Source organism: Aspergillus saccharolyticus (genome assembly GCF_003184585.1).
Source record: "Aspergillus saccharolyticus JOP 1030-1 unplaced genomic scaffold BP01scaffold_4, whole genome shotgun sequence".
Classification (NCBI taxonomy): domain Eukaryota; kingdom Fungi; phylum Ascomycota; class Eurotiomycetes; order Eurotiales; family Aspergillaceae; genus Aspergillus; species Aspergillus saccharolyticus.
In genome coordinates this window covers 543148-558770 of record NW_020290614.1, presented here as the reverse complement: position 1 = coordinate 558770, position 15623 = coordinate 543148, and the positions used below count along the sequence as shown (strand labels likewise).

At 49.9% G+C, this 15623-nt stretch overlaps 5 protein-coding genes across 5 annotated transcripts; 2 read left to right on the top strand and 3 right to left on the bottom strand.

The window, feature by feature from the left end:
• Positions 1–1227: 1227 nt before the first annotated feature.
• Positions 1228–2050, bottom strand: BP01DRAFT_353648 (PHO88 family protein). The gene is made up of 2 exons (XM_025574239.1): positions 1919–2050; positions 1228–1866 (listed from the first exon to the last, which is right to left on the bottom strand). Exons 1-2 carry the CDS (start codon positions 1989–1991, stop codon positions 1481–1483), a joined length of 459 nt encoding a protein of 152 aa, XP_025434475.1. The 5' UTR covers positions 1992–2050; the 3' UTR covers positions 1228–1480.
• A 796-nt stretch (positions 2051–2846) lies between these two features.
• htz1 (histone H2AZ) lies at positions 2847–4119 on the top strand. Its single transcript, XM_025570621.1, has 3 exons — positions 2847–3251; positions 3598–3667; positions 3749–4119. The coding sequence occupies exons 1-3, from the start codon at positions 3153–3155 to the stop codon at positions 3994–3996; spliced, it is 417 nt and encodes a 138-aa protein (XP_025434474.1). The 5' UTR covers positions 2847–3152; the 3' UTR covers positions 3997–4119.
• A 2088-nt stretch (positions 4120–6207) lies between these two features.
• Positions 6208–8387, bottom strand: BP01DRAFT_149258 (putative R3H domain protein). The gene is made up of 3 exons (XM_025570619.1): positions 7948–8387; positions 7340–7883; positions 6208–7275 (listed from the first exon to the last, which is right to left on the bottom strand). The coding sequence occupies exons 1-3, from the start codon at positions 8290–8292 to the stop codon at positions 6344–6346; spliced, it is 1821 nt and encodes a 606-aa protein (XP_025434473.1). The 5' UTR covers positions 8293–8387; the 3' UTR covers positions 6208–6343.
• A 495-nt stretch (positions 8388–8882) lies between these two features.
• On the top strand, positions 8883–9595 carry BP01DRAFT_149264 (uncharacterized protein). The gene has a single exon (XM_025570620.1). The coding sequence runs from the start codon at positions 9083–9085 to the stop codon at positions 9467–9469; it is 387 nt and encodes a 128-aa protein (XP_025434472.1). The 5' UTR covers positions 8883–9082; the 3' UTR covers positions 9470–9595.
• A 4340-nt stretch (positions 9596–13935) lies between these two features.
• BP01DRAFT_149249 (uncharacterized protein) lies at positions 13936–15028 on the bottom strand. The gene is made up of 2 exons (XM_025570618.1): positions 14156–15028; positions 13936–14089 (listed from the first exon to the last, which is right to left on the bottom strand). The coding sequence occupies exons 1-2, from the start codon at positions 14704–14706 to the stop codon at positions 13987–13989; spliced, it is 654 nt and encodes a 217-aa protein (XP_025434471.1). The 5' UTR covers positions 14707–15028; the 3' UTR covers positions 13936–13986.
• Between the last annotated feature and the right edge of the window lie 595 nt (positions 15029–15623).

The window sequence follows — 15623 nt, the reverse complement described above, 5'->3', positions numbered from 1 at the left end:
TACAGCTATCACGCCGGGTACTCACTCCAACTGCTCGAGAATCTTTTACCTTGCTGCATGGTCTTTTTGTTTCGTACTGCTTCGAATGCCTAGGTTATTGCCGGAAAGACAGGCCATTCTCGCATCCTCCGGGACTAGGATCAGCCGAGGTGATGTGAATCAGGAGGAGGTGGTGGTGGTTGGTGGTGGTGATGGTGGTGGTGGTGGTGTTATTTGTTAGGGTGACAAGGGGGAAAGGGAATCATGAGGTTACAACAGGCCACTAATTACCTAGTAACTACTACCACCACTACCACCACCACTACCATCATCTGGCACTACATGAACTGGGTATTGTGTACATTGTCACCCCTCTCCGAGACATCCCACATCTCCAATTGAACACAATTCCCCGAATGCCCGCATCCAGATTCGGCCCGTTTCGATCAACTGCTCGGTTCGGGCTTATGATGATCCCCTCCCTTGGCAACTTTTTGCCCCTCCATTTGCTTTGCTTTGCGTTTGCATCCGCCCTGGCTGGACCATTGCTTGAGATGCTGAAAGCGGGCCTGGGGAGAGCTTCAACTGAACTTTGACACCGAAGGTGCCTGAAAAGATTCACCGGCTACCCATGTCAACCATCACGCGTTGTGTCTCACTTTGATTTTTTTTTTTTTCTTTTTCTTTTTTTTTTTTTTTTCTTTCTCCTTTCGGTCATTGGATCTGTGTGATGAGTGGAAGACTTGCCTCTGCGGCTTCGTACGGATTTTTCCATGCCCAATGGCAATGAAGAGAAAGAGATTGTCACCCTCGACATTCTGAATGGCGGCATCAGTGGCACATACTGTGTAGTCTTCGAGTCATAAATGGAAGTATGCGAATAGTAAGCTTATGACCTACGATTAGTTAGAAATACAGAATAACTAAGCCCCGCGGAGCAAATTGGTGCCCTGGATCCCAGGGAGGCCTGAGGCAAACGGATAATGCGGCAGACAAAATGAGACCGGAACATCGGGTTTGACTCCACATATGAACGCATCTACGTAGCTCATCTCCATCCATTGATGCCGGACTGCTAATTGCAGATCATGTCTGTCAGCTGATGTGACCGTCCTCGAGCAGTTTGCAGACCCTGGTATACGAGGTCAGGCGAAACAACTATCAATCGCGTTGCCACACCATTGCCCGTTTGAGTCAATCGGTGAAGCACCTGCTTAGCATATCGATGCGATTAACTTACTGTACATGCACGCAGCTATAAACGGGCATCAAAATCAACCTGCTTACATCCTGGTGATAATCCCAACACAAGCGATTAAGAAATTCGTAAACCCATCGGCAGTATCATTAGCAATGAAGATCAAAGCGAAGCAGCACCAACGCAGCTCGGCTTAGCTTTTCACTTCAATGACAAGGCATCTATGCAAGGCATCTATAAATACAAGAAGTACAAAACATGTGCCATCTTCATCGCACGTCTGCTACCTAAAGCCGTTCCCGATTACTCCTCCTTGACACCTCCCCGCCAGTTCTTCTCGGCGCTTTCGACCGAAGCCTTGTCAGTCTTCACTTGGCCCTGGTTCATGAAGCTGTTGCCGGACTTGAAAGGGCGCTGGAGGTCACCAGTGGCAGGCTTGCCGAAGACATGGATCTTGACCAGGTTCGACTCGAAGGCGCTCTTGAGAGGGATAATCGACTGGATCAAGAGGGGGTTGGTGTACTTGAAGTAGAGATGCATCACACCCATCATGCCAACACCCATGAGTTGTCCACGGATCAGCTGGCGCAGCTGTCCCTTGTCGTACTCACAGTTGGTGGTAGTCACGGGACGAGGCTCCTCGTTGCTACCCATGGGAGCAGGCTCGACGTACTTGAGCGTAGTCAAGTCTAAGGTCTTAATTAGCGGGTGATCACCGTCGTTTCAGATAGGCGCACATACCATTCTTTTTATTGATCTTAGCCTGAGTATACCAGTAAAGACCCAGGATGAGGACGTTGGACAAGATGTACATGCAACGCACAAGAAGGAGCACATCGGGGTTCTCGAAGGGCACCTTCTTGGCTAACTGCATCATCACCACGATGATGGCGAGGTTGGTACTGCGACAAAGAACGAGTGGTCAGTGATGCCATTTTCGACAACTGCAGCTGGCTGACAGGTGGAGTTCCACTCTACGTCCTGATAGAGAGAGTTGGAGGGGAAAAAAAACTCACACTTGAGGAGACACCATCTTGACGGATCGAACAGCAGTGCTGAGGCCTAACAGGACCCTTGAACAATGAGGAGCAGTGCGCGATGGGGTGAAACGAGGATGGGGACAAGGCGTGCAAGGACAGAAACTTCCCAATCTGCGGAACTGGAGCCCCCCGGGAAAGTGAAGGTCGGGCCAGCTGTCCTGATAGCGCAATGTCACGTGGCAAATGTTTGCCACTAACTTATCTCTGTGGCACACGCGACCCAGAGGCTACAGCAAGTGTCAACGATAAGCAAATGTTGTGTAAGGCCTAAGGCATCAGAAAATCACCTGTTCGGCTTATGTAATCGGTCCAGCAACCATCATGCTTTGCACACTCTCCTACCAACCTCGACTGCGCTTTCACATACAGGCAAGAAGCCACCACCCTGCACCGTCTGTTGCGGCTCACATCTCTTTGATATGAGCAACAGCCTGTAGACGTTCTCCTCAACACAATGACTTCTTTGGACACCCGTGGTGTTTTTGACCATCGCTGCATCAAGACTTGAATGACTCGACCCAGCGATGGTATAGACACTCAGCAACTGACCCCTCCCAGGCTGTCTCTTCGGTGGCCGATTGCAGCACGAAGCTTCGCCTCGTGCACTGATTCAGACTACTCAATTTCAGTGGCAGCATTTGGAATTATTCCTTTTGTGAAGCCGGCCTCCAGGCATACTCTGTGCTGGTCGATACCTCTCCGTGGTAGGCAACTGAGGAGGCTTCCTAATGGGGACTAGCGCCGCTCCACGTTCGACGCCCGTCTTTAGCGACCAGGATGGCTTTGACATTTCTGACTCCTTCAACCATCAACAACGCGCGTGCTTGAGGTGCATCGGATCGCTCTACCATCCACCATCGCACTCCACCCTTTTTAATCCTTCGATTGACGCGACATTTTGATCCTTTCGGTCCCAACCCTAGAATCTATTCACCATGCCTGGCGGAAAGGGAAAGTCCATCGGTGGAAAGGGCGGCTCCAAGGACTCTGCGGGGAAGAGCCAGAAGTCTCACAGCGCAAAGGCCGGTTTGCAGGTCCGTAAACCCAGTCTCTTTCTTCCTACCTCCGGGGAGTGGCGTCAATTACGATGTCATTCGGCAAGTTGCGGGGACGCGTGGTTGAGGCAGCTGTAATGGGATTTTTTTTCTCTGCCCCTCACGCATGCTGTCTCCTTGACATCCGGCGGTCCTCGCTTTGCTACACCGAGGTCGATGATCGCTTTTGCATCTTGGACCATTAGCGCGCTGGCTACTTCTCGACACAGCGAGAGACCCGGTTATCCGCGCCTCCGGATCCCCCCCTCTCTTGCCCCTCCCCCCCTTCAACTCTGGTTTGGATCGAGCTTGCATCGGAGCCATGAGCTGACATTTAGCTGCTTAGTTCCCCTGCGGACGTGTTAAGCGTTTCTTGAAGAACAACACGCAGAACAAGATGCGCGTTGGTGCTAAAGGTAGGCCGTCTGTCGCAGATAGTCCCTTGAATGCTGCCAACTTCCTGACTCCCAAGCACTGCTGACAAATACCGTCCACAGCTGCCGTCTATGTCACTGCTGTTCTCGAATACCTGACTGCTGAAGTTCTCGAGCTTGCTGGAAACGCCGCCAAGGATCTTAAGGTCAAGCGTATCACGCCCCGTCACTTGCAGCTGGCAATCCGCGGAGACGAGGAACTGGATACCCTGATCCGCGCCACGATCGCCTTCGGTGGTGTTCTGCCACGCATCAACCGCGCACTACTGCTGAAGGTCGAGCAGAAGAAGAAAAACAAGACTGACGCTTAAACTTCTTTTCACGGCGGACCGGATACCCGACGAACGAATGGCGTTTTGATAATGATGAATTCAACCCCGGGAGAACTGAACCGGATTCTCTCTTCCTTGGCCTTCAACTTGCTCTTGGGTCTCGGCCAGCAGGATTGGAAGACGGCTCTGAAATGGACACAGTGGCACACATCGTGTCGTCTCCCGGCACGCTACCCGTTCGAAATGTTTCTTTAGCTCTGTTTGTCTCCTTTCTATTGTGATTCCATGTGCTTATCTCCCCCCGACAGTTGTGTCTTTTTTCATGGCTCCGCTTCAAATTCTGTTTCTATTTCTATCCAGGGCGCTGTAATGGGAAAAAGGGGAATATCTCGGCAGTCGGTTTTCTTTATTTTCTCGTCATGTTGCTGTCGAATTATCTATCTTATTTCTTTCATGTCTTCTTATAATCGACTATGAAACGGTGTTGTCTGTGCTCAGTGCACTTGACGAGACTGATTCGCATAATCCTCTCTTGTCGCCACATTACGAACGGATGGGCTCTGGTTCTAAGATTGTAGACAGGTTTCTTCTCAACGATACACGGGTCGGGCGGAGTTGGACATAAGTCATAGTAGGATAGAGATCGATATCGATATCCAAATTTCAAGACCGCAGAGCTGATAACAGTCGGGGCGCTGATTGGGATTTCTTCCGTCCTCCAGGTCAAAGGACTAGAGATCTTCAAATCATGAGTAGGCAGTCTGTATCCGATGGATGGGATATCGCGAGACCATGGTTATACACCTAATCGAGCACAAATGACAATCACAATGATGTCTAGTAGGTAGTAAGAGTGCATCAGTTCGTGAGAGGAGGCATAGACGATAGTGACTATGGCATATTATTTCATTCGATCGGAAAAAGAAAGCGGATAGAGGTAAAAAAAAAGCCAGAAGGGACTGGAGATATATATAGCACTTACTAACGTCCGGGTCCCCCGAGCAGTGGTTCTTCCCTTGGATGTCGGGAGTCAAGCTGGTCGGAGAGTGATCGCTTTCCCTCTAAACTCAGTCAACTATAGTTAATGTGGTTGAGTTTCCACGGACTACTACTACCCCTATACTAGATCTACATACTGCGGGTTCTTGATCTATATTTGCCCGTCGGTGCCGCTGCAAAGCCAAGGACAATTTCTGGAACACTGAATACAGTCCATCAGGTAGAATTCGACAGAACGATTCTTAGATGGGTATGAGATCTATCCGTAGCATTCCAAGACCCTAGAATACAAGGCGAACAAACACATTTCAACGATAGTCCTCTACAGTCTAGCAATGGAAGACAAGGCAAGATGAATAGCTAATACAGTACACAGACAAAGTCATGTCGATCATATGAACAAACAAAACATCCACCCATCTGTGGCCCCTGGCATCAAAACAGAACTCCTCAAGCAGCCAAGCACAGAATGCAAGCACCCGTTCCGAACCGTTCTCTTTCCTCGGGAAACAAACCTCACGAACTGCATATATCCCTTCTCGAGGGTTTTCCATGCGATAAGTTTCATAAAATGATAGTAACTGGATTACATATGCGCGGACAGGCCCCGTGCGAGATATTTTGATCCAGAAGAGCTGACCAGGCAACAGGCGCAATGCAGGTGATGTGTATGCGGGTTTGCGAGAGGATCCGGTTCAACCAGATCAACCGCACCACATAGCAAGTGTGTGAGCTTGTGTGTTAACAAGCCACGTACAAGCGAGAGAAAAGGGCGACGAATGAGTAGAGAAAAAAGAAAGAAACATTAATTGATGCACATCGCCCCATATACAAACAAACAAACAAAAGGAGAACGGAATAGAATGATGAAAATGCAAATGCTAGTAGTAAGTCATCATCTCTCTTGCCAATATGACAGACATCAAAGGTCTTTTCCTTCTCTGTGGTGTCGTCCTTCGTAGTCTTCTTTCGAAAAATAAAGAAATTTTATCTTGCTTTCCACTGACACGACTTGATCGAGCTTCAGGGGTCATAAGATCTGGAGTAGATAGTGATGATTCTGCATGCAAGGCGCCCGCGTCTCAAAAGTTCAGCGATTTCCTTTTTTTTTTCTGATGTGAATGTTCCGCGTAGCAAGGAGAAAACATAAAGAGTCCGTTCAAACAGCGTGCCTGCTGGGCTGCCCCAAAAATAACGTCTAAACTTGGCTAGATCAGAGAAATATTCTTTTGTGGTTCTCTCGGTAGAGTGTCATCTCGTCATCCCTCATCGAATCGTGAGCCAGTAATCGCAGAACAGGATCAGGCCTCGTGATATAAGAGTCGTATGCATCTTGCGGCAAAGCAATCTAACAAGTTTCGTCGTCTTCGTCTCCCATCAATTGATTTTACTCCACAATAATTTCCACTCCGGAGCTGGTGCGCAACTCGTCACTCCCACGCGTTTGGTGTCCGGTCGGGCGTCGGAATCCTGGACCTTTTTCGGGCATCGGGCCTCGCGGCTGTCTAATGGGCATGCGCTCCTGTGACTGTCCGTCAAATCCAACTCCGATGGATCGGTTACTACCAATGGGACCAGCGCTGGAGGGTTGACTTTCCGGCTGCTCCCAAGAAAACATACCCCTCAATCTCCGCGGGCTCGCATTCGGCCCTCCAATCCCAGTTCCCAAAGCAAGACTGCCAAGGCTGTTCACCAACAGGCTATCATCACGCTGCATGCCGAGAGAAGAGGCGGACGGGGCAGACGTCAAGGTAGGAGTGTTGGACGTGCCGCTGGCAGTGCCATCGTAGTGCTGAATCCGTGCGCCGTTCGACTGCAATGCGGCAGGAAAGCTCGCAGAAGAGGGCACGGGTGAGGGCGTGTACGAGCGCAAGTCGGCAAACGATTTCGCCGCCCGCAGGTTCTGCGTGTTCCCGAAGTTGCCGGGGGAGTCCAGAACGCCGAGAAAGCCGGATGGCTGTCCGCGCAAAGTGCTGAAAGGGGTGGGTCCGTCGCCCCGAGACTCACTGAAATCGATGGTGGCCGCGCGGTTAAGTCCCCGACGCGCCGTCTCGACGGGCTGGACCGGAGCAGGAATAGTCGACAAGGGCGGGCTCACATTAGTACCAGGTGCGACCTTGAAGACTTGAACCTGCCGTTGTTCCCCTGACCCACGGGATGCGTGTCCAAGTCCCATATTATGGGCGAGAGTATGGACCGTACGGCGCTGAATAGGCGAAAGGTTGGCCGGAAACACCATGGAATCGCGGGCAGTGTCCTCCTTGAAGAGAAGTAGTTGCGAATAGTATGACAGCGTTGTGCTGTCATTCAAATCGACGTCTGTGAAGCGACGCAAAATCATTAGCGATACACTATAGCGGGGGCCCAATGGCAGGCATCTTACCTAACTTCTGACCCCGCTGCGACACGGGTGACGGAGAGGTTGCGGGAAGGTGTGAGGTAAGCGAAGACATAGAGCTTTGGGTTTGCAGCTGCGAAGTCGCCATCGGGCGGTGCTGCTCTTCCAACTGACCACGGCGCTCGCGCTTCTCACGCTCAATGCGCTCGCGCTCCTGCAGAGGAAGCATTTTCTTGTACTCGACCCGGAGTTTCCGGCCCTGCAATTCGAAATGGTTCAGAACCTCGATGACGGTCGCAGTTTCTTCTGCGGAGGTGAAATTGGCGAAAGCCAGTCCTCGAAAGACACCATTGTCGAAATGATAGTTGAACGCATAGGGAAGTGGCAGGTTGAGCTCAGTCATGAGCTGGACCAATTGCTCCTTTTTGACGGCAAATGGGATATTCTTAATGACTATGGCCGTCGGGATCAATTCATCATCTGCCTCAGAAGGGCCGGTCGGTTCCTGGCGCATCGCGTTGCCCTGGAGAGGACCAGGGCCAAGGTTGGAAAAGCCACTGGGGATGCCGGGCTGCTGATCAAGCCACGTCTAATGAGATGAAAATCAGTGAGACCAACCGGGAAGCAGACCGATCGGGGTGGGCGGTACATACAGTGGGCAATCCAGCTCGGCCAGTGCGCGAGGTGGTCTTCAGACTGGCCGAGGCGGATCGGATGCCTCCCAATGCCTGGGCGTTAGCGAAACCATTGGGGTTCCATGTCTGAGAGCCAGCCAAGTCGTAGGCATATGAGTTATTATGCAACGAGGAGTTCAGGCGCTCCAGCCGACCAGAATCATAGCGAGCCATCGAGTCTTCGTACAGATTCACTGGCATGGGACCGTAGGCGTCAAATTGGCGCGACGGCTGGCGGTGCAGAGGTTGCTGATGACGCTGGGAACCAGGGGAACGCGCCGAAGAGTTGTCGTGATACATTTCTTGAGCTTGTTGATAACTCATGGCGACCGAGAGATTGTGAATTCCCAAGAAACAACCAAGCCGAGGAATGTGGGCACGGAGATCCACCACACAACGATTCGTTCAATGAGAAGCCGATAGTCGGAAGGAACTATTCAAACATAGGAGCGACCGAAAAGGCGCTAGTACCCCAGTAACAGTTGATGCCCCTAATGAGACTAGATCACAGACGATGTTCAAGTTGTGCGAAAGTCCGAAACTCGAGAGGGAACGGTCGAAAGTGAGGTCAACCACCAACGGAGGGGGAAGACCCAAGACGGGGCGACTGAAAGGGGGAAAAGAGAAAAAGAAGAAATGCGAAAAAGCGACAAGGAGGCTAAATCGCAGGCGAACTAATTATTTCGTGACGAAAAGGTCATCAATGGCCGTATGAATCCTCAGGCGTAAATCGGTTTCAGGAAACTTTTTTCTTCCCACTTCCCTAAGGGCATTAGAAACGAACAGGGAAGGAGAATAGAATGGAAATTGGAGGATGAGGGGAAAGAGAAAAACAATATAATGGATGTAGATGACAAGAGAAAGGAAAATAACAGACAATTAGAACAAAAGGAAAGGGAAAAGAAAAAGAGAAGAGAAATTGCCACTACCTGGGTGAGTGGGGGGTGGGGAGGGAGGGGGGGGGAGAAGGGTGTGATGGTGGATGGTGGATGGTGGGTGTTGAGGAAGACACCAGGAGTCACAACCTGGCGAGTGTGAGAGAGGAAGGGAGAGGGGGCGACGACAAGACGAGGCCCGAGATGGTGGAGGAAGTGGAAGAGTAATAGTGGTGGTGATGAGGGGAGGAAAAAGAAGGGATAGAAAAAGAGAACGAGGTGGTCCAGCAGGAGGAGAAAAGGAAGAAAGGACAGGACGGAAGGGGGAGGGGAGAGGGGGAGCAGGAAAGCAGCAAAGTGTAAAAGTAGAGCAGCAGAAGCAAAGCAAAGCAGAGCAGAGCAAAGCAAAGCAAAAGCAGTGCAAAAAGAAAGCAAGAGACCAGACCAGAGCAAACAAAGCACGCCCTCCAGACGGCACGTCGAAAAAGTCCCGGCGGCCGCTTAGTTCTAGTCTTCAATCTCTTTTTTTTTCTTTCCTCCTTCTCTTCCTCCTCTTCCTCTGCGGCCCTGCTTCCCTGTACAGGTGGGTAAAAAAAAAAAGAAAAGAAAAGAGATCAATGCAATGATATAATCCAAGACTCACAACAGACTCAAATGCAAAATGCTTGGGAGAAGGAGGAAAAGGGTGTGCTCACAATCAGTGGTCCGGGGGAAGGAGATCACCCAGGCACGGATGAATGAAATTGAATAGATTGAGAGGCAAGGCGCAGGCAGGAGAAAAAAAGAAAATGAAACTTCAAGAGAATTGAACACTGGGAAGAAAGTGAAGAAGCCGCAACGAATGGGATGAAGGGATTCCCGCAGTGCAAGTGCCAATGAATGCCAATGGGGGACGGGACGAAGAGACGGGGAAGATCGCGAGCATCCAGTGAGTGGATTCAGCGGACAGAAAGCTCGCTAGACTTGTGTGGGATTGCTTTTCCCTTTCTCGTTCCACTTCCTCCAGTTCTGGCTGGCAGTTTGAGATGGGTCTTGTGTATGCTCCCTCTGGTTGTCTTTCCCCGTCTTCCTCTTCTTCCTCTTTCTGGGTTGAGGCTGAAGGTGGAAAAGCTTTGAGACGAAGCAGAAGGGAGGTTGGACGGAGCGATGGAGAACTCTGATATCACCAAATGAGGTCACTCGATAGTATCCTCCTGCTTGGTGGGGGGGGGGGGAGGGTGGTGAATGGTGTTCTCTCGACCCTCCTTCACTTTCGCTTGTGTTTTCCAATTCCTCGGAACTTCTTGAGCACTTCTTTGCTTTCGCAGACCTCGTTCAAGTGGCAAATGCTGATAAGAAAAAAAAGCAATCGTTCACGAAACGTTGGGAGAGGTGGTGGACACAACTTCAAAATATAATGGGAGGAATCCGAGGCTTTTGCCCAGATGAGACAAGCAACGATGATTGGTGGTTGGCCGATGCAGGCTTGAAATCCAGAATCGGGGCTGTTCTGCAAGATGATGCTAGACCATGGATAATGGGAAGGCTGGGACCAGGGAAAGGAAAAAGCAATATAGATATATATATGTATACAACATGTATAGATCAACAGTTCATCAAAGGAAATCAGTGGCACTTACAGGAGGAGGAGTATATAGTAGTAGCAGTAGACTTCAGGTGTACTCAGAGAAGCCAGTTAGTAGTAGATAAACACAATCGGTAGCGGTAGCATATACGGAAATAGGCGGACGAGATCTATCGAACCTCTCAGGAACGGGGCGAAGTACTTAAGTACCTCACATCTCAGGGTAGTTTACGGAGCATACTACTAAGAATACTACGACTAATTCTAATGGACCTAGGAGAAATAAAATTGGGGAAGTGCACAGAGAAGGTATAGAGTCGAGCCCAGTACCGTCCATCCGGGACTAACCCAACTACGGCTAATTACCCAAGTTGTTTGACTATCGTCTGGCCACCACCAAACATCCCTACTAATTACGGAAGAGCCGTTTCTGTCGGGTTGACCACAATTGAAAGAACACTTGCAACCTCCTGAATCTACTGTATAAGGTTAGGTCTGGTGCTCTCAGGCACCAGATATATCGGCAAATTAGAATTTCCTCGCAATCGTTGGATGACTGACAATAGTCGATTCATGCATACAGCCATTGTCTTATTGAGTGCACTAAATTCATTACCACTCACTGCTGCTCACTGCATTGCTGGACTGTCTGCACTCACTGCTGGCCCCTGAGCTCTGACGGTCCCGTGTCTCAAGGAAGAGAGAGAGAGAGATGAAGCATGAAATCACCTAGGGGATGATGACGAGAATTTGGCCCATCCGTCTCCGTGAGATTTGCATTTAATCATCGGTTCTCGCCACTATGACTGTTTTTGAAACCTTCTCTTTTGTTCTTGTAATACCCTATCCCCCTGAGGAAAATAGAGCTTTCCCCATGGCCATGCCTCCCACCGCGTCATCTTCCGGTTACCCCTGCTGCGTCGTCAAGCGATTGTCGCCATCCGGTCTGTTCTCCTGTCGATGTGTGTGTTTCAGCCTGCCATCGTGTTCGGATGTCCCTGAGAGAGAGACCAACGTGAGAACACAGCACCCCGCCTCGTACCCCCAGCGACCCCCTCTCCTTCCCCCTTCCCCTTCAACTTACTTCCCTCGGGCTATAGGGGAATAATTCTCCGTCAAAGGGGGGAAGTGTCAATTTGGGATTAAATTTTCTGTCATCAGAAATGACGCATCGGTCCGAAGATCGTTCCCTCCTTTCTTTATCGGGGAATTTGGGGAGGGGAGGCGTGTGAAAGAGGGGGTGAGAAGCGTCGGCGATGAATAGCTGCCCATCTTGCTGCCTTGACCCTCATTCATCACTTCATCACATAGGTGGCAAGTCTTGTCAACTGTCTTGCAAATCTTCCTTCCCGAGCGCACCCTACTCGGGGAAATGGTGTAAGTGCAAGCTTGCAGTTCGACGCGTCCCTATTGCTCCCGAACACCGTACGTAGTTAGACTAGATACGGTGGGTTGGGATCCGCCTTTTGGTGGGTAAACACATGCCCTATAGCTTCAATACTTCCTGGGAAAACATGAATGAAAATCGAATCAAAGTCCAAAAGTCAAAATAAAACGAGCCAAAAAGGAGAGGAATGCCCCACACAAGCTTCTGGCAGCTTGATCCTTTTCTTTTACCTCGTCGTCAGTGAGCTTCGAATTTGAAGAGAAGAAGCAACCGCGTTCTGAAAGAAATAATGATTCACATGCATGGTCAAACAACCTGGTCGGTCTCGAGTCCACTGAACGCAGAAGCAACTAGCGAGGAGCGAGCCCCGAAAATCATACCTGTCAGTCGGGATCAAGCCCCGACCCCTGATGAGCGGTACTCCATACAGTCTATTTACCCTGCATCCGTCCATTCGAATTCCGGAACAGACACATTATCACTGTTATTATTATCTTCCGTGCTATTCTTATCGCTTTCTACTCCGTACTGCCGAAGCAATTGTTCTTCTTTCCTGCGTCATTTACATGACACGCAAGTGTTTACGGGGTCCCGGAGCCCGGAGGAGTCTCCCCTGGACGGAGTGTTGCCAACGGAGATGTGCAACGAACTCTTTCCTCATCGATAAAGGAGCGTAAGTCTTGCAAATGGGTTTCCGGACTGACAAGCCTTTCCCCTTTCTGCAGCGAGTGGACACTTGGTGACAAGAAGCGAATCTGGAACAATCTTACTGGGCTCCAGCAAAATGACGGTCAGAAGGAAAATCTCGCGATAAGACCCGAACCCGCAAGGCCACTAGAGCAGTGAAAGCACAGTCGACCACATACCGGTCGGTATACACGCCATAAGGATCCGCAAGTCCCCGAATTCTGGCTTATTATGGGGAATTGGCCCAATATCTGGCGGTTTGGGATTTAACGCTTCCAAGCTAGAAGCCGCTAGAGTGTCACCAGAACCTGTTTGTCGGAGATATCAGATTTTACCGCTTGTCGACTTTCCACCCTCGAAGCAGCACCAGCACCAGCAACAGTGCACGGGATCCTCCGACTAACTGTCATCCCTCCCATTGTCATGCAGTGGCCCGCGGTCCGGTTGAAACTGGCACCTGCCCTGGTTAGGCCGAAGAGAGGGAGGAGAAAGAAAAGAAGTCTTCTAGGCGAGCACTAAAAACTAGTCTCCGTCTCCTACTAGTAATAATTCCCTCGGCGAAGCGCTCACTGTATCCACCACACATCCTCGCACTTACCTCTGGAGGAGGGGTCTTCCATCCTCAGGGTAATTTATTCATCGAGACAGGGCCAGTCCCGTGGCGTTGTTCGCCGGGGAGCTTCCATGGGCGATCCCGACATGAGCTAAACTCGCAAGCGCTTCCATAGAATATTCTTAGTCTGTTCCCAATCCACTGGAGGCCGGTTTGCTCTACCCACTTGAGGAAATTGGAATGGAGCCTTTTCGACACCATGGTCCTACTAGTGATTTATCGTCATCGCTGATTGGGAAAGCTCAATGGATTAATAATTCTTACTATGGGACTGACAGTCATTAGCCTCCGCGGTAACAGAGATAGGGGGCAAGACCAGCTCTGGTAAACCAATCGCCTTCCGTGAACATGAACGGGACTTGACAGTATCAACATGGAAGCGTGCAAGTGCAAGCCAGCAAGGTGCTTTGCGAATGTGCTGCTAACTTGACGGCTGTGCTGTCCTATTCACGTGGTGGTGTATGGAGTAAAGCAAGCTGAAATAGTTGCACCTTCTAGTTATACAGGATAGCTCGCAGTTTCCCTGCCAAATCTGTGGATTCTTGCTTTGAAAGAAATTTTTCCACTCATCAAGAGAGCAGATGCGATCAAATGCTCCAGTACCGTTAGCTTTCGTCGAATTCCTTTCTCCTTTGTTCGCCCTCGTGGGCTCAGGTCTTTCTCATTACTTCAAAACTATTTTACTACCAGAAAGCTCGAGTAAACCAGCATCTGACCCTGCGCCTCACATCTCCTGTCAAGGGCAATCTGTGCCATACAAACGACAATGGGAGGTGAAGATCATCATCTAGTGTATGATTTCCTGGCTGGTGGGTTGAAGACAAGTAATTGTTGACTTGACGGCACCCACCTTCCTGCCAATCACACGTCGCCGACATGACCACAACTTAGGTCATTCATATGAAACAAGTGGTTTCTTTTTGCTGTCTGTGTCGACGCTGGCTCTGCCAGATGATGCGCTGCAGGCAACAAACAATTCCGCTCTGACACCTCGCCTGTGGAAGTAAGCCTAAGAATCACTTCTTGGATCAATCATGGGGGTTTCAATTTATGATCCGTACAGACTTCCAGGCAATGATGCATTCTCCCTTCTCTTTTTCCGTTTTCTTGTTCTGGTACGAGTTGCGGCAGTGTTTACATTTTGTTGTGGTTTGTGCAGGATGGGGCTAATGCAATGCAGTATGTAAGCCACCTGATCCATCATTTTGGACCTTCCCAATTGCCAGCTGCTACGGAGGAGTTGCCACTTGAGATATTTTTCTCTCTTCGCCAACAAGGGAGGACAAAAGAACCAATCAATCTGTCGAAGTCTTGTACCACACTGCCCTCGATAGAGGTGCCAGTAATGACCCAACAAGCAATGCAAACCTTCTATTCGCATAGCAATAGCATATAAATCCCCCCTCACCCCACCGAGATACCGTGACCCTTTGTCTCCTACTACCCCCTTGAAACCAAATAGCAACCAAGTTACAACAGTCATGCTCACCGAGAAAATGTTCAGACAGGATCGTTCCAAATGCCACACTCGACCACCAAGAGTACAGACCGACCTCGCCCATGCAAGGGTTGATCGCTCCCCTTCAGCCCTCCAACAACAACACATACACATGAATACACTCACCGAAGCCACTGTCCTATCCTGTGCGTGACTGCTGGATGTATGTACCGTACATACATATGAAGGGTCAGATTCCTTTTTCCTGATCCGGACCACCTCGCCTATCCTGCATGATACGGAGTAAAGATGGGAGGAACCCTTGCGTTGACTGTCCGTTCCGTGGTCCCGTCCGCCATGAAAAAGAGGAATAACACCCGTGGACGGTGATCTTTCTTTGACTTTGCCCTTTAATCCATCTCATGTCAGTCCAATGTCATCTCCGCTGTTTCCGTGGTGATTGTACGGAAGGAGGAGTAAGGAGATGGCGAGCACGATCATATCTGCATGCCTTGCGCTTCTCTCTTAAGACAATTGATGATAGATAGATAGGAAAGATGCGTTGTTGCCAGAGCTAAAGATGATAGGTATGATTGACCCTCATTTTCCACGATATGGGGATTTTCAACCGGAGACTCCGCGAGAGAGCTCACATTGGGTACGTCTACATGGATCTAGGGCTTGTGGTACATATAGCGATTATGTCATAGCGGTCATCGCTGTTGGTGAGTTGTAGGTATCCCAGTAGTCGATGATTGGTCTTCTTTTCCTCCGCGGTTACGTGCGCTCATCTGAACTCAGTGGCCTTCACTCTCCGCATGGGCGTTGAATCACAAAGTGGTTCGTGGGTGTATTGTCGGGGTAACGTGCTGAATTGTACGATCAGTTTGCTATGTATATATTGCGCCAAAGTGTCTGTGGACAATCAATCGAACTCTTCCCACTCAGAATGACTCGCTAATCATGACTACTTGCTTGTTCGCCTTGACTACCGAAAATCTGTGGCTTTCTAGCTGAAGTTTTGCTGCACTCATGATAACCATTCCCACAGAATAGTGTAGTGTTTAGGAGGGCAAGTATGTCTCTGGCTG

What these genes read in the sequence shown, in the direction of transcription:
- BP01DRAFT_353648 (XM_025574239.1), bottom strand. Translation starts at nt 1,991, where the DNA reads ATGTACATCTTGTCCAACGTCCTCATCCTGGGTCTTTACTGGTATACT. An exon ending in TAAGATCAATAAAAAGAATG is followed by an intron (nt 1,867 to 1,918) that starts GTATGTGCGCCT and finishes TTAAGACCTTAG; the next exon opens with ACTTGACTACGCTCAAGTAC.
- htz1 (XM_025570621.1), top strand. Translation starts at nt 3,153, where the DNA reads ATGCCTGGCGGAAAGGGAAAGTCCATCGGTGGAAAGGGCGGCTCCAAG. An exon ending in GCGCAAAGGCCGGTTTGCAG is followed by an intron (nt 3,252 to 3,597) that starts GTCCGTAAACCC and finishes TTAGCTGCTTAG; the next exon opens with TTCCCCTGCGGACGTGTTAA. An exon ending in GATGCGCGTTGGTGCTAAAG is followed by an intron (nt 3,668 to 3,748) that starts GTAGGCCGTCTG and finishes TACCGTCCACAG; the next exon opens with CTGCCGTCTATGTCACTGCT.
- BP01DRAFT_149258 (XM_025570619.1), bottom strand. Translation starts at nt 8,292, where the DNA reads ATGAGTTATCAACAAGCTCAAGAAATGTATCACGACAACTCTTCGGCG. An exon ending in GCCGAGCTGGATTGCCCACT is followed by an intron (nt 7,884 to 7,947) that starts GTATGTACCGCC and finishes TCATCTCATTAG; the next exon opens with ACGTGGCTTGATCAGCAGCC. An exon ending in GCAGCGGGGTCAGAAGTTAG is followed by an intron (nt 7,276 to 7,339) that starts GTAAGATGCCTG and finishes GTCGCTTCACAG; the next exon opens with ACGTCGATTTGAATGACAGC.
- BP01DRAFT_149264 (XM_025570620.1), top strand. Translation starts at nt 9,083, where the DNA reads ATGAGGGGAGGAAAAAGAAGGGATAGAAAAAGAGAACGAGGTGGTCCA.
- BP01DRAFT_149249 (XM_025570618.1), bottom strand. Translation starts at nt 14,706, where the DNA reads ATGTGTATGTGTTGTTGTTGGAGGGCTGAAGGGGAGCGATCAACCCTT. An exon ending in GCATCATTGCCTGGAAGTCT is followed by an intron (nt 14,090 to 14,155) that starts GTACGGATCATA and finishes TTACTTCCACAG; the next exon opens with GCGAGGTGTCAGAGCGGAAT.